Genomic DNA, 16,036 nt, shown 5'->3' on the forward strand with positions numbered 1-16,036 from the left:
AGAGAATGTTTTCTCTTTAAAGTTTATTTATTAGTCACAAGTAAGGCTTACATTAACACTGCAATGAAGTTACTGTGAAATTCCCCTAGTCGTCACAGTCTGGCGCCTGTTCAGGTCAATGCACCCAACCAGCACGTCTTTCAGAATGTGGGAGGAAATCGGAGCACCCGGAGGAAACCCACGCAGACATAGGGAGAATGTGCAAACTGCACACAGACAGTGACTCAAGCCGGGAATCGAACTCAGGTCCCTGGCACTGTGGAGCAGCAGTGCTAACCACTGTGCTACCGTGCCGCCCTTTGTGAAGAAGAGACTATCAATATAAGGTAATCACCAAGAACTTCAATAAGGCATTCAGAAGAAACTTAGTTAAAAGAATGGTGAGAATTTGGAACTCACTACCACAGGAAGTGGTTGAAATTTATGCATAGATGCATTAAGGAGAAACTAGACAAGCATTTGCAAGGGGGAAGGAATAAAGGGTTATGATAGATTTAGAAACAGAAAGATGGGAAGAGGCTTGAGTGGAGCATATTAACCAGCATGGACTGGTTGGGCCAGGTGCTCTGTTTTTGTGTTATATATTCTATTTCTACTTTCACTGCCTCAGATGTACCTTCCACATCTCTTGGCAGGGCAAGATCACCAACTCAGATCCTGAAGTGTGCTAATTCCATCAGCACACATTCATTGCTTAGCCAGTGACATCTGCACTGGCTCAGCCACATTCATTGGATGGAGGACAGCTGTATGCTCAGATATTCTGTATGGTGAACTGGCCTCTGGGTCATAAACTTCTGCGTGTTATTGCCTCCACTACAAGGATATGAAGATTGCCGGCATTGAGGGTGAAAAATACATGTACTGTGTCCAGGAAGGTTTTTTAAAAATAATAAGTGACAAGCCAACAAGAGGAGACGCAATTTTGGATTTAGTCTTGGGAACTGAAGATGGCCAAGTGGGTGAAGTGACAGTGGGTGACCAAACCAGGGATGATGACCAAAATTCGGTTAGATTTAGTATTGTTATGGAAAAGGACAGAGATAAATCAGATGTAAAAGTTTTAAATTGGGGAAGGCAAATTTTACAAAAATGAGAAGTGATTTGGCTGAGGTGGATTGGACAAGACTGCTAAAGGATAAACCAGTGGTAAACTAGTGGGAAGCACTAGAAAGTGAGATCATTGTGGTGCAAAGCAGACATGCCCCCTCCAAAAATAAGAACAGTACTGCCAAATCTAGACCCCCATGGTTGTCTAGAAAAACAGTAAGAAGTTTAACAACACCAGGTTAAAGTCCAACAGGTTTATTTGGATCAAGTAAGACAATCAAAGAGAGAGCATGAAAAAAATAGGAGGTAATGCATTTTGGAAGGTCTAACACAGATAGGAAATACACAGTAATTGCAGAACCCTTAAAAATATTGATTGGCAAAGGAATCTGGGTGTACAGGTACACAGGTCACTGAAAGTGGCAATGCAGTTGGAGAAGGTAGTCAAGAAGGCATACGGCATGCTTGCCTTCATCGGCCAGTGTATTGAGTTTAAAAATTGGCAAGTCATGTGCAGCTTTATAGAACCTTAGTTAGGCCGCACTTGGAATATAGTGTTCAATTCTGGTCGCCACACTACCAGAAGGATGTGGAGGCTTTGGAGAAGGTACAGAAAAGATTTACCAGGATGTTGCCTGGTATGGAGGGCATTAGCTATGAGGCGAGGTTAGAGAAACTTGGTTTGTTCTCATTGGAGCGACGGAGGTTGAGGGGAGACCTGATAGAAGTCTACAAGATTATGAGAGGCAGAGTGGATAGCCAGAAGCTTTTTCCCAGGGTGGAAGAGTCAATTACTAAGGGGCATAGATTTAAGGTGCGAGGGGCAAGGTTTAAAGGAGATGTACAAGGCAGATTCTTTACACAGAGAGTAGTGGGTGCTTGGAACTCATTGCTGGGGGAAGTAGTGGAAGCAGATACGGTCGTGACTTTTAAGGGGCGTCTTGACAAGTCCATGAATAGGATGGGAATAGAGGGATATGGTCCCCAGAAGGGTAGGGGGTTTTAGTTAAGTTGGGCAGCATGGTCGGTGCAGGCTTGGAGGGCTGAAGGGCCTGTTCCTGTGCTGTAATTTTCTTTGTTCTTTTGTAAAGTAAAGTTAAAATAAAGTTTATTGAATAGTCACAAGTAAGCCTTACATTAACACTGCAATGAAGTAACCGTGAAATTCCCCTAGTCGCCACACTCCGGCGCCTGTTCGAGTCAATGCACCTAACCAGCACGCCTTTTAGACTGTGGGAGGAAACCGGGGCACCCAGAGCAAACCCACGCAGACATGGGGCAAGTGTGCAAACTGTACAGTTCTGGTCACCCTATTATGGAAAGGATATGGGCGGCACGGTAGCACAGTGGTTAGCACTGTTGCTTCACAGCTCCAGGGACCAAGACCACCCAAAGTGGAGGAAAAGCATTTGTCTGGATAAACTCCATCTGCCATCTCTCCGCTCAATTCTCCAACTGATCTATATCCTCCTGTATCCTCTGATGGTCCTCATCGCTATCCGCAAATCCTCCAACCTTTGTGTCGTCCGCAAACTTGCTAATCAATCCAGTTATATTTTCCTCTAAATCATTTATATATTACAAACAGCAAAAGTCCCAGCACTGATCCCTGAAGAACATCACTTGTCACAGCCCTCCATTCAGAAATGCACTCTTCCACTGCTACATTGTCTTATTTGACCGACGGTAGTCATGATGTGGAGATGCCGGCGTTGGACTGGGGTAAACACCATGTTAAAGTCCAACAGGTTTATTTGGTAGCAAATGCCATTAGCTTTCGGAGCGCTGCTCCTTCGTCAGATGGATGGATATCTTTTTTGTGAGCAGATATCCACTCCATCTGACGAAGGAGCAGCGCTCCGAAAGTCAATGGCATTTGCTACCAAATAAACCTGTTGGACTTTAACCTGGTGCTGTTAAAACTCTTTCTTTGACCGAGCCAGTTTTGTATCCACCTTGCCAGCTCACCTCTGACCCCATGCAACTTCACCTTTACATATGTAAAGAGCAAGAGCGTAGCCAGGGAAAGGGTTGGTCCACTCGAGGATAGTGGAGGGAATCTATGCTTGGAACCAAGGAAATGGGCGAGATACTAAGTGAATACTTTACCTCAGTAGAAAATCACCGAGGCATGGTGGCAGTAGAATGTACCAACCACGAGATAGTTGTCTTTGTCTTGGGCAGTCCCTCGGAGTTGAGGATGACTTGCTTCCTCGCTAAAAACGAGTTCTCAGGTGACTGAAGACTCCAATGAGCAACCTACAGTCTCTGTCACAGGTAGTGCAGGTGGTGGTTATAGGAGTAGGTAGGTGGAGTGCACGGGTTGCCATCTGCTGCTTTTACTGTTGATGCGTGGCTTCAATTTGCTCTTAGCAATGAAGCTGTGTTCAGCTCTTTCTCAAATGCTTTTCCTCCACTTTGGGTGGTCTTGGGCCAGGGATTCTCAGCTGTCGTTGGGATGTTGCACTTTTTCAAGCAGGCTTTGAGGGCCTCCTTGAAGTGTTTCCTCTGCCCTCTGGGGGCTCGTTTGTCTTGCCGAATCTCAGAGGAGAACACATGTTTCAGGAGTCTTGTATCAGGCATGTGGGCAATGTGACCCACCCAGCTGAGGTGTTTGAACGTGGTCAACGTGTCAATGCTGGGGATGTTGGTCTTAGTGAGAGCAATAACGTTGGTGCACCTATTCTGTTAATGGATTTACAGGATCTTGGAGGCAGTGCTGGTTGTTGTTTTTTGGAGTGGTATATCGACTTTGGCGGAAGCCTGACCTTGTAAGACACTGGGAGTGGTCAGCATCACAGTCTGCGCTGTGATAAATAGGAGTGATTAAGACATTATTGAAGATGGTATTCTGGTGATGATGAGATCTGGTTGGTGCCAGTGGTGTGATTTGAGCTCTGTCCGGGACACATTGTGGCACAGCTTGGTTTGGAAGTAGCATTTTGTCATACAAATTCCATGGTAATGCATAGCTCCAGCATTTTCTGTGTTTTTCATTCATCTTGTTGATTCCCTGATTCCCTGATGCCCTTTGCCCATTGGCCAAGCTGTGTGGTCAGAACTCACATTCTGCTATCTGGTCGGCACACCTGTCGGCTCGAAACCAGAAACAGTTGGCTGTTTCCCATTGTAGAATAACCGAAAGAAATGAAACAAAGTTCCACAATTTGTAACTTGGTGCATTCCAATTGTTAGGTTTTATTCTTGGTTTTTGATTATTGTCTGAGAACACTCTTTCAATCTATCCACTAGATTAATTATATTTGTTCTGTTTTCACAAGTGTATTCAAAATCTGTCAGTGCATATTATTTCTTATGTAGGTTTAACCCGCAAATATATGTGCCAATACCAATTAACTTCTAGAACAATAATAATTATAAAGCATTTTGGTCTTTAATAAAACAAGCATGAAACTAAAACATGGTAAAATAACATCAACCTAATGCTGTTGGCCAGCTTTCGATGTCTGTAGCAAGTCTTTCGATGTCTGTAGCAAGTCTTTCGATGTCTGTAGCAAGTTGTGCTGTGTTCAGGTTGCATAGCAAAAACAATGCTGTCTGGATAGCTAACTGAAGACATCCATGTAACAGACAGGTAGGAAACTCCTCCAAAAAGAAATGTCAGATTCAAAGTAACAGCTGAAGGCATTTTAATGTTTTTATCATATTTTTTAGTAACTCAATGATAGTTTCCATTGTTTATAGCCACCAGATGCATTTTCTTTCCATATGCACTGAAATAAAAACATATTTTTATTTTCCTGCAGAGTGAACCAGATTTGGAGAAGGGCCTTGAGATGCGAAAATGGGTTCTGTCTGGAATTCTAGCCAGTGAGGAAACTTACCTGAATCATCTGGAGGCACTTTTATTGGTATGTGTATTTCTGAAGAACAAATATTATAATTCATTCAGTAACAAGATAGAATCTAGTGGAACATTAAGGACAGGGCTAGTAAAATGAAGCATTGTACTCAACAAAGCCCATTCAAAAGTGCAGGCACTTGCTCCATCAATTTTACTTCAAAGCACTCATACACTCTTCCTGTTCATGCCTCCAAACCGACTGAATGGGAGTTGTGGAAATTACAAAGCATGTAACGGGAGTGATTTCTCCCTGGAATACTGTCCTGTGATTGTGTGAATTTCTACCCAGGGATTCACAATTCTGGTAAGTTACACCATGGAAACAGGCCATTTCTAATCAGTAATGAAAGCACTGTCATTCCTCAATCAAATCCCGCCTCATCCTTCTGTACTTCAGCAAATACAAGCCCAAGTTACTCAACCGCTCCTCATACGACAGCCCCTTCAAACCTGGAGTCCATCTAGTGAACCTCTTCTGAACTGCCTCCAGTCCCACCTCATCCTTCCTCAAAGAAGGTAACCAAAACTGAACACAATACTCCAAGTGTGGTCCCACCAATGTCTTGTACAATAGTAACAATACTTCTCTACTTTTATACTCTAGACCCTTTGCAATAAATGCCAAGATTCCATTTGCTTTCCTTATAACATTCTGCACATGCATACCCACCTTGAGACTCATGCACAAGGACACCAAGGTCCCTCTGCACAGATGCCTTTTGAATCTGTTTCCCATTTAAATAGTAATTCACCCATTTATTTTTCTGGCCAAAATGGATAACGTCACATTTGTACTATGTCATTTATGCTAAGTCGCTTCAAGTGCTCATCTAAATGATTCTTAAATGCTGTGAGGGTTCCACCCTTTCAGGCAGTGAGTTCCAGATTCCCACCATCCTCTGAGCAAAGAAGTTTTCCTCAAATCCCCTCTAATTCTCCTGCCCCTTACGTTTAATCTGTGCCTCCTGGTTATTGACTCCTTTGTGGAGGGAAAAAGTTTATCCCCAGCTACCCTATCTATGTCCCTTATAATTTTGTACATCTTTAGCAGGTTTCTCCGATTCTCCTCTGCTCAAAGGAGAACAGCCCCAGTCTAACCAGCCTCTCTTCATGGCTGAAATGTTCAAGCCCAGGCAACATCCTGGTGAATATCCTCTGCACCCTTTCTAGTGCAATCACATCCTTCCTACAGTGTGGTGACCAGAACTGCACGCAGTATTCTAGCTGTGGCCTAATGTGCGCTTTATGCAGCTCCATCAGACATACGCCCCAAGGTCCCTCTGGTCCTATGTATTTCCTAGCATCTTACCATTCATTGTGTATTCCCTTACTTTGTTAGTTCTCCCAACATGCATCACCTCAAGCTTTTCAGGTTCAAATTCCATTTGCCACGTTCTACCCATCAGACCAGCCCATCTAAATCACCCTGTAATCTAAGGCTTCCTCTTTCCTATTTACAACACCAATTTTTATGTCATGGAATCTTAGAATAGAATCAAAATCCCTACAGTGCAGAAGGAGGCCATTCGACCCACCGACCATCCGACAGAGCATCCTACCCAGGCCCTCTCCCTGTAACCCCACGTATTTACTCCGCTAATTCCCTAACCCACGCTATGGGCCAATTTAGCATGGCCAATCCACCTTACCTGCACATCTTTGGAGTATGGGAGGAAACCGGAACTCCTGGAGGAAATCCACACAGACACGGGGAGAACATGCAAATTCCACACAGACAGTCACTCAAGACCAGAATTGAACCCAAGTCCCTGGCACTGTGAGGCAGCAGTGCTAACCACTGTGAATTTCATCCTCATCATCTGTGAACTTGGTGATCATACCTCCCACATGCCTGTCTGGATCATTAAGGACGAAGAAGAGTACTGCACAGGAACAGGCCCTTTGGCCCTCCAAACCTGTGTCGATCATGATGCCCTAACTAAAAAAAACCTTCTTCCTTTACTTGCTTCTACCTTTATTCGGTCCGTATGCCTCTATTCCCTCCCTATTCATGTATCTATCCAGATGTTGCTAATGCACCTGTTTCCACCACCTTCTCTGACAGCGTGTTCCAGGCACCCACCACCCTGTGTGAAAAACTTCCCCCACACATCTCTCTCAAACTTTCCCCCTCTCTCCTTGAATCTGTGTCCCCTTGTAACTGATGTTTACATTCTGGGGAAAAAGCGTCTGACTATCCACCCTGTCTACGCCTCTCAATTTTGTAGTCCTCTATCAGGTCTCTCCTCATCCTCCATCTCGAGATCTGGCGACATCCTTGTGAGCCGCGTTTGCGCTCTCTCCAAAGCTTCCATGTCTTCGTATTGTGGTGACCAGAACTGCATGCAATACTCCAAATGTGGCCTAACCAAGGTTTTATATAGCTGCAACATGTTTTCCCAACTCTTGTACTCAGTGCCCCGGCTGATGAAGGCAAGCATGCCATATGCTTTCTTAATCACCTTTGCCACCTGTGTTGCTACTTTTCAGGAACTGTAAACCTGCACGCCCACATCCCTCTGTGTGTTAATGTTCCTAACGGTCCTGCCATTTACAGTATAATTCACACCTAAATTTGATCCTCCAAAATGCATCACCTCACATTTGTCCAGATTAAACTCCATCTACCATTTCTGTGCCCAAGTCCCCAATCTATCTATATCCTGTTGTATCCTCTGACCTTCCCTAGCACTATCAGCAACTCCACCAATCTTCATGGCATTCGCAAACTTATTAATTTGACCCACCACTTTTTCCTCCAGCTTAATGTACACTCCAAACAGCAAGGGACCCAGCACTGATCCTTGCGGTACACCATTGGACAAAGGCTTCCAGTCACAAGAAAAACTTTAATCAACTCCTGCCACTAAGCCCATTTTTGATCCAATTTTCCAAATTGTCCTGGATCATATGGGCTCTTATCTTACTGAAGTCCATGTAGACCACATCAACTGCACTGCCCTCATCTACAACACCTAGTCACCTCCTCAAAAATTTCAATCAAATTTGTTAGATGTTAGACATGATCTCACCTTGACAGAGCCATGTTGACTATCCTCGATTAATCCTTGCCTCTCCTAGTGTTGCGTTCATTTTTAGGAGAACATAGAACATAGAACAGTACAGCACAGAACAGGCCCTTCGGCCCACGATGTTGTGCCGAGCTTTATCTGAAACCAAGATCAAGCTATCCCACTCCCTATCATCCTGGTGTGCTCCATGTGCCTATCCAATAACCGCTTAAATGTTTCTAAAGTGTCTGACTCCACTATCACTGCAGGCAGTCCATTCCACACCCCAACCACTCTCTGCGGAAAGAACCTACCTCTGATATCCGTCCTGTATCTCCCACCACGAACCCTATAGTTATGCCCCCTTGTAATAGCTCCATCCACCCGAGGAAATAGTCTTTGAACGTTCACTCTATCTATCCCCTTCATCATTTTATACACCTCTATTAAGTCTCCCCTCAGCCTCCTCCGCTCCAGAGAGAACAGCCCTAGCTCCCTCAACCTTTCCTCATATGACCTACCCTCCAAACCAGGCAGCATCCAGGTAAATCTCCTCTGCACTCCTTCCAGCGCTTCCACATCCTTCTTATAGTGAGGTGACCAGAACTGCACACAATATTCCAAATGTGGTCTCACCAAGGTCCTGTACAGTTGCAGCATAACCCCACGGCTCTTAAACTCCAACCCCCTGTTAATAAAAGCTAAAAAGTCCCCTGAGACTTATTACATTCCTGAGGCAAGGGCCAGAACCAACTGTTTTGAAACAAAAGAAGTTTTATTCTCTTACATATGCAAGATGGCAGACCCTTGCTCGACTAGTCGCCCAGCAAGAGTGCCCAGAGGCGGGGACAAATCCCCTTTTTATAACATTTGGCATTTTATATGAATGTATAATTTGGATCGATTAGCACTGCTTTCAGCTGGCCAATGAGGCCCCTAGTAACCGCTAGATACAATTAGCTTCCAATCACATTTCTTTCAAAACAACCATTAACCACGCCTCATTACTTCATAGTTTCAGATGGTTTCAGTTCCCGTTTCTGAAGCTAAACAGACCCCAAAAAGTCTTATTTTTATGATATTGGTTAACCCCAAAATGAGTGATGATAACAAGGGGCCCCGCAGTTGCCTTATATGGTAATCTTGCAGCATATAGCTTCTTTTCCCAACAATCATCGCACAAGCACCACAGGAGCCATGTAGAAGGCAGCTAGGCCCAAAGTGGTAAACTGAATGTCAAATTAGCTTAAAATGGAAAAAGGCGCTGTTAGCTGCACCCTGCAAGCTGTACTGCCACATTCAGTAAACTGCTGACATCGTTCACTATGATTCGTTAGCAAAGTGGACTGAGCTAGTATGTTTGCAAGATTCTGTTTAATACAAACATTGTTTCTTCAGAATCACCTTAAGGCAGAAGTAAATGTTGTTAACTGCATTTTTCGAACCAAGAATAGGCATGCTTGCTTTATACTGTGTTGCAAAGCCAGCTTTAAGTCTGCAATTTTTGAGGGACCCCCAGGGTCTGCCTCCGATATTAACCCCTTTAATATCTCACTAGTGGAGATTAATTCTGTCCCTTAGAATTTTTTTCCAATACTTTCCTGACCACTGATGTTAAAGTCACTGGCCTGTAATTACCTGTTTTTTCCCTACTCCCCTTCTTGAATAATGATACACATGAGCTGCCCTCCAGTCCCCTGGCACCTCTCCTGTGTGTGGAGATGCCGGCGTTGGACTGGGGTAAGCACAGTAAGAAGTCTCACAACACCAGGTTAAAGTCCAACAGGTTTATTTGGTAGCAAACACCATAAGCTTTCGGAGCACTGCTCCTTCGTCAGATGGAGTGGATATCTGACGAAGGAACAGTGCTCCGAAAGCTTATGGTATTTGCTACCAAATAAACCTGTTGGACTTTAACCTGGTGTTGTGAGACTTCTTACTGTACCTCTCCTGTGGCCAGCGAGAATTTCATATTTGGCGTCAGTGTCCCTGCAATCTTGCCTCACACAACAACATCATCCCAAGGTGTTTTATACTATATTAAGGGCCACTTTTATGCCCGGTAAAACTGCTAACACCTCCTCCCTCTCAATGCTGATCTGTTGAATTCTATCACTGTCCCCTTTCTATACCTACATCATCCTTCTCCAAAGTGAACATAGATGCAAAATATTCATTTAATGCCTCACCTACATTTTTTGGCTCCACAGACAGGTTGCTACTTTGGTCCCAAATGGGCTCTACTCTCCCTGGTTACCCTATTGTCCTTAATATATTATAAAACACCTTGGGATTTTGCTCAGTATTTTTTCATTTTTGCTCTCCTGATTTCTTTTTTAAGTACCTCCCTGCACTCCTCTTGGGCCTCCACTGTTTTCAGCCCCATGTATTTGCCATAAGCCTTCCTTTTTTTTCCTTATCCAATCTTGTATTTCCCTTAGCAAAGTTCTCTATTTGGTCCCACCTTTACCTTTACAGGAAGATAGAACCATAGAACATTACAGCACAGAAACAGGCCTTTTGGCCCTTCTTGGCTGTGCCAAACCATTTTTCTGCCTAGTCCCACTGACCTGCACCTGGACCATATCCCTCCACACCCCTCTCACCCATGTACCTGTCCAAGTTTTTCTTTAATGTTAAAAGTGAGTCCGCATTCACCACTTCATCTGGCAGCTTATTCCACACTCCCACCACTCTCTGTGTGAAGAAGCCCCCCCTAATATTCCCTTTAAACTTTTCCCCCTTTACCCTTAACCCATGTCCCCTAGTTTTTTTCTCCCCTAGCCTCAGTGGAAAAAGCCTGCTTGCATTCACTCTATCTATACCCGTCATAATTTTATACACCTCTATCAAATCTCCCCTCATTCTTCTACGCTCCAGGGAATAAAGTCCTAACCTATTCAACCTTTCTCAGTAACTCAGTTTCTCAAGTCCCGGCAACATCCTTGTAAACCTTCTCTGCACTCTCTCAACCTTATTAATATCCTTCCTGTAATTAGGTGACCAAAACTGCACACAATACTCTAAATTCGGCCTCACCAATGTCTTATACAACCTCACCATAACATTCCAACTCTTATACTCAATACTTTGATTTATAAAGGCCAATGTACCAAAAGCACTTTTTACGACCCTATCTACCTGTGACGCCACTTTTAGGGAATTATGTATCTGTATTCCCAGATCCCTCTGTTCTACTGCACTCTTCAGTGTCCTACCATTTACCTTGTATGTTTTACCATGGTTTGTCCTTCCAAAGTGCAATACCTCACACTTGTCTGCATTAAACTTCATCTGCCATTTTTCAGCCCATTTTTCTAGTTGATCCAAATCCCTCTGCAAGCTTTGAAAACCTTCCTCACTGTCCACTACGCCTCCAATCTTTGTATCATCAGCAAATTTGCTGATCCAATTTACCACATTATCATCCAGATCATTGATATAGATGACAAACAACAATGGACCCAGCACTGATCCCTGTGGCACACCACTAGTAAGAAGTTTAACAACACCAGGTTAAAGTCCAACAGGTTTATTTGGTAGCAAAAGCCACACAAGCTTTCGAGGCTCTGAGCCCCTTCTTCAGGTGAGTGGGAATTCTGTTCACAAACAGTTCTGTTTGTGAACAGAATTCCCACTCACCTGAAGAAAGGGCTCAGAGCCTCGAAAGCTTGTGTGGCTTTTGCTACCAAATAAACCTGTTGGACTTTAACCTGGTGTTGTTAAACTTCTTACTGTGTTTACCCCAGTCCAACGCCGGCATCTCCACATCATGCACACCACTAGTCACAGGCCTCCACTCAGAGAAGCAATCCTCCACTACCACTCTCTGGCTTCTTCCATTGAGAAGTTGTTCTACGACCACTCTGATCTTCAAGAGGACCAATTTTATCCCCTTACTTCCATTGAGCCAATGTCTAATCCAATTTACTACCTCTCCATGTATACCTCGTGACTGAACCTTCCTAACTAACCTCCCACGCGGGACCTTGTCAAAGGCCTTACTGAAGTCCATGTAGACAACATCCACTGCCTTCCTTTACATAGAACATAGAACATAGAACAGTACAGCACAGAACAGGCCCTTCGGCCCACGATGTTGTGCCGAGCTTTATCTGAAACCAAGATCAAGCTATCCCACTCCCTATCATCCTGGTGTGCTCCATGTGCCTATCCAATAACCGCTTAAATGTTTCTAAAGTGTCTGACTCCACTATCACTGCAGGCAGTCCATTCCACACCCCAACCACTCTCTGCGTAAAGAACCTACCTCTGATATCCGTCCTGTATCTCCCACCACGAACCCTATAGTTATGCCCCCTTGTAATAGCTCCATCCACCCGAGGAAATAGTCTTTGAACGTTCACTCTATCCATCCCCTTCATCATTTTATACACCTCTATTAAGTCTCCCCTCAGCCTCCTCCGCTCCAGAGAGAACAGCCCTAGCTCCCTCAACCTTTCCTCATAAGACCTACCCTCCAAACCAGGCAGCATCCTGGTAAATCTCCTCTGCACTCTTTCCAGCGCTTCCACATCCTTCCTATAGTGAGGTGACCAGAACTGCACACAATATTCCAAATGTGGTCTCACCAAGGTCCTGTACAGTTGCAGCATAACCCCACGGCTCTTAAACTCCAAGCCCCTGTTAATAAAAGCTAACACACAATAGGCCTTCTTCACAGCTCCATCCACTTGACTGGCAACCTTTAGAGATCTGTGGATATGGACCCCAAGATCTCTCTGTTCCTCCACAGTCTTCAGAACCCTACCTTTGACCCTGTAATCCACATTTAAATTAGTCCTACCAAAATGAATCACCTCACATCCACTTTTCATCCACTTTCCTGGTTACCTCCTCGAAAAACTCGAATAGATTGGTTAAATATGACCTACCATGCACAAAGCCATGTTGACTCTCCCTAATAAGTCCCTGTCTATCCAAATATTTGTAGATCCTATCTCTTAGTACTCCTTCCAATAATTTACCTACTACTGACGTCAAACTTACTGGCAATAATTTCCCGCATTACTTTTTGAGCCTTTTTTAAACAACGGAACAACATGAGCTATCCTCCAATCATCCGGCACCTCACCCGTGGATACCGAAATTTTAAATATATCTGCCAGGGCCCCTGCAATTTCAACACTAGTCTCCTTCAAGGTCCGAGGGAATACCCTGTCCGGCCCTGGGGATTTATCTACTCTGATTTGCCTCAAGACAGCAAGCACCTCCTCCCCTTTAATCTGTATAGGTTCCATGACCTCCCTACTTGTTTGCCTTATTTCCATAGACTCCATGCCAGTTTCCTTAGTAAATACGGATGCAAAAAACCCATTTAATATCTCCCCCATTTCTTTTGGTTCCATACATAGCCGACCACTCTGATCTTCAAGAGGACCAATTTTATCCCTTACTATCCTTTTGCTCTTAATATACCTGTAGAAGCTCTTGGGATTATCCTTCACCTTGTCTGCCAAAGCAACCTCATGTCTTCTTTTAGCCCTCCTGATTTCTTTCTTAAGTAGTTTCTTGCACTTTTTATACTCCTCAAACATCTTATTTGCTCCCTGTTACCTATACATGTCATACATCTCTCTCTTCTTGATCAGAGTTCCAATATCCCTCGAGAACCAAGGTTCCTTATTCTTATTCACTTTGCCTTTAATCCTGACAGGAATATACAAACTCTGCACTCTCAAAATTTCTCCTTTGAAGGCCTCCCACTTACCAATCACATCCTTGCCAGAGAACAGCCTGTCCCAATCCATGCTTTTTAGATCCTTTCTCATTTCTTCAAATTTGGCCTTTTTCCAGTTTAGAACCTCAACCCGAGGACCAGATCTATCTTTATCCATGATCAAGTTGAAACAAATGGCGTTATGATCACTGGAACCAAGGTGTTCCCCGACACACACTTCTGTCACTTGTCCTAACTCGTTTCCCGATAGGAGATCTAATATTGCATCCTCTCTAGTTGGCAGAACATGTTGGCATTGTACTCTCTCTTCCTTTTTGAATGATTCCACTGCTCTGATGTGGATTCCCCTGCAAGTAGCTTCTCCCAATCCACTTTGGTCAGACCCTGTCTTATCCTGTTACTTTTATTTCCTGTCCATCTTTGTCCTTGTCCAAAACTACTTAAATCTAACTGGGTTATCATCACTATCATCAAAATGCTCCCCCATTGACACCTTTGCTGGCTTAATTCCCTAAAATTAGGTCAAGTACTGCCCCCTCTATTTAGGAGATTCTATGTGCTGGCTCAGAAAGCTCTCCTGCACTTTAAAAATTCTGTCCCCTCTACGCCTTTCACACTCAGTTTATCCCGATTAATATTGGGAAAGTTGAAATCTCCTACTATTATTACCCTATTATTTTTAACTTCTGAGATTTGCTGACGTATCTGCTCTTTTATCTCTCCCTGACTGTTTGGGGCCTATTTAATTTTATTTATTAGTGTCACAAGTAGGCTTACATTAACACTGCAATGAAGTTACTGTGCATGTGGTCTCCTGAGGGGTGCTGCGGATGAATTCTCAGCTAAATCTGAGAACTGGCTGCCATGCTTTCACAATCTCGATTTGAAGGCTGGGCATTTTGACTTCAATGGAGCACATTAGAACATAGAACATAGAACATAGAACATTACAGCGCAGAACAGGCCCTTCGGCCCACGATGTTGCACCGACCAGTTAAAAAAAAACTGTGACCCTCCAACCTAAACCAATTTCTTTTCGTCCATGAACCTATCTACGGATCTCTTAAACGCCCCCAAACTAGGCGCATTTACTACTGATGCTGGCAGGGCATTCCAATCCCTCACCACCCTCTGGGTAAAGAACCTACCCCTGACATCGGTTCTATAACTACCCCCCCTCAATTTAAAGCCATGCCCCCTCGTGCTGGATTTCTCCATCAGAGGAAAAAGGCTATCACTATCCACCCTATCTAAACCTCTAATCATCTTATATGTTTCAATAAGATCCCCTCTTAGCCGCCGCCTTTCCAGCGAAAACAATCCCAAATCCCTCAGCCTCTCCTCATAGGATCTCCCCTCCATACCAGGCAACATCCTGGTAAACCTCCTCTGCACCCTCTCCAAAGCCTCCACATCCTTCCTGTAATGTGGGGACCAGAACTGCACACAGTACTCCAAGTGCGGCCGCACCAGAGTTGTGTACAGTTGCAACATAACGCTACGACTCCTAAATTCAATCCCCCTACCAATAAACGCCAAGACACCATATGCCTTCTTAACAACCTTATCTACTTGATTCCCAACTTTCAGGGATCTATGCACACATACACCTAGATCCCTCTGCTCCTCCACACTATTCAAAGTCCTCCCGTTAGCCCTATACTCAACACATCTGTTATTCCTACCAAAGTGAATTACCTCACACTTCTCCGCATTAAACTCCATCCGCCACCTCTCGGCCCAACTTTGCAACCTGTCTAAGTCTTCCTGCAAACTACGACACCCTTCCTCACTGTCTACCACACCACCGACTTTGGTGTCATCAGCAAATTTGCTAATCCACCCAACTATACCCTCATCCAGATCATTGTATATGGTCTTTGAGGCCTGGGGTTGGTCGAAGACCCAGACCACTGGTCTTGTGTTGACTTATCGTTGGTGTTTGTTGAGAATGGCTGGAGGCGGCCAGACGCAATGGATCTTCTTCATCTGCTGGGGCCTAGGCTTCATGGTGGAGGTGCAGAGGCTTCAGTGAAATTCTGAATGGATCCTGGATGTTGCTTGACGATCCCTGTCATGTCTTTGGCCTTTTCATTTCCCCTCATCATGATCAATTTTTTGATCTAGTAATGGAGAGGCTTGATGAAGGAAATGCAGTGGGTGTTGTCTATGTTTATTTTAGAAACATAGAAACATAGAAAAACTACAGCACAAAACAGGCCTTTTGGCCCCACAAGTTGTGCCGAACAAATCCCTACCTTTTAGGCCTACCTACAACCCTCCATCCTATGAAGTCCCATGTACTCATCCAGGAGTCTCTTAAAAGACCCTATTGAGTTTGCCTCCACCACCATTGACGGCAGCCGATTCCACTCGCCCACCACCCTCTGTGTGAAAAACTTCCCCCTA

At 44.2% G+C, this 16,036-nt stretch overlaps 1 protein-coding gene across 1 annotated transcript in view; it reads left to right on the forward strand.

The window, feature by feature from the left end:
• The window catches only part of LOC144502618 (breakpoint cluster region protein), a 632,965-nt gene that overhangs the window by 219,325 nt on the left and 397,604 nt on the right, over positions 1-16,036 (forward strand). Inside the window, exon 3 of the mRNA XM_078226759.1 lies at positions 4,818-4,922. Within this exon, the coding sequence (XP_078082885.1) occupies positions 4,818-4,922 (105 nt within the window). The remainder of the gene's footprint in view (positions 1-4,817; positions 4,923-16,036) is intronic.

Source organism: Mustelus asterias, chromosome 13 (assembly GCF_964213995.1).
Source record: "Mustelus asterias chromosome 13, sMusAst1.hap1.1, whole genome shotgun sequence".
NCBI lineage: Eukaryota > Metazoa > Chordata > Chondrichthyes > Carcharhiniformes > Triakidae > Mustelus > Mustelus asterias.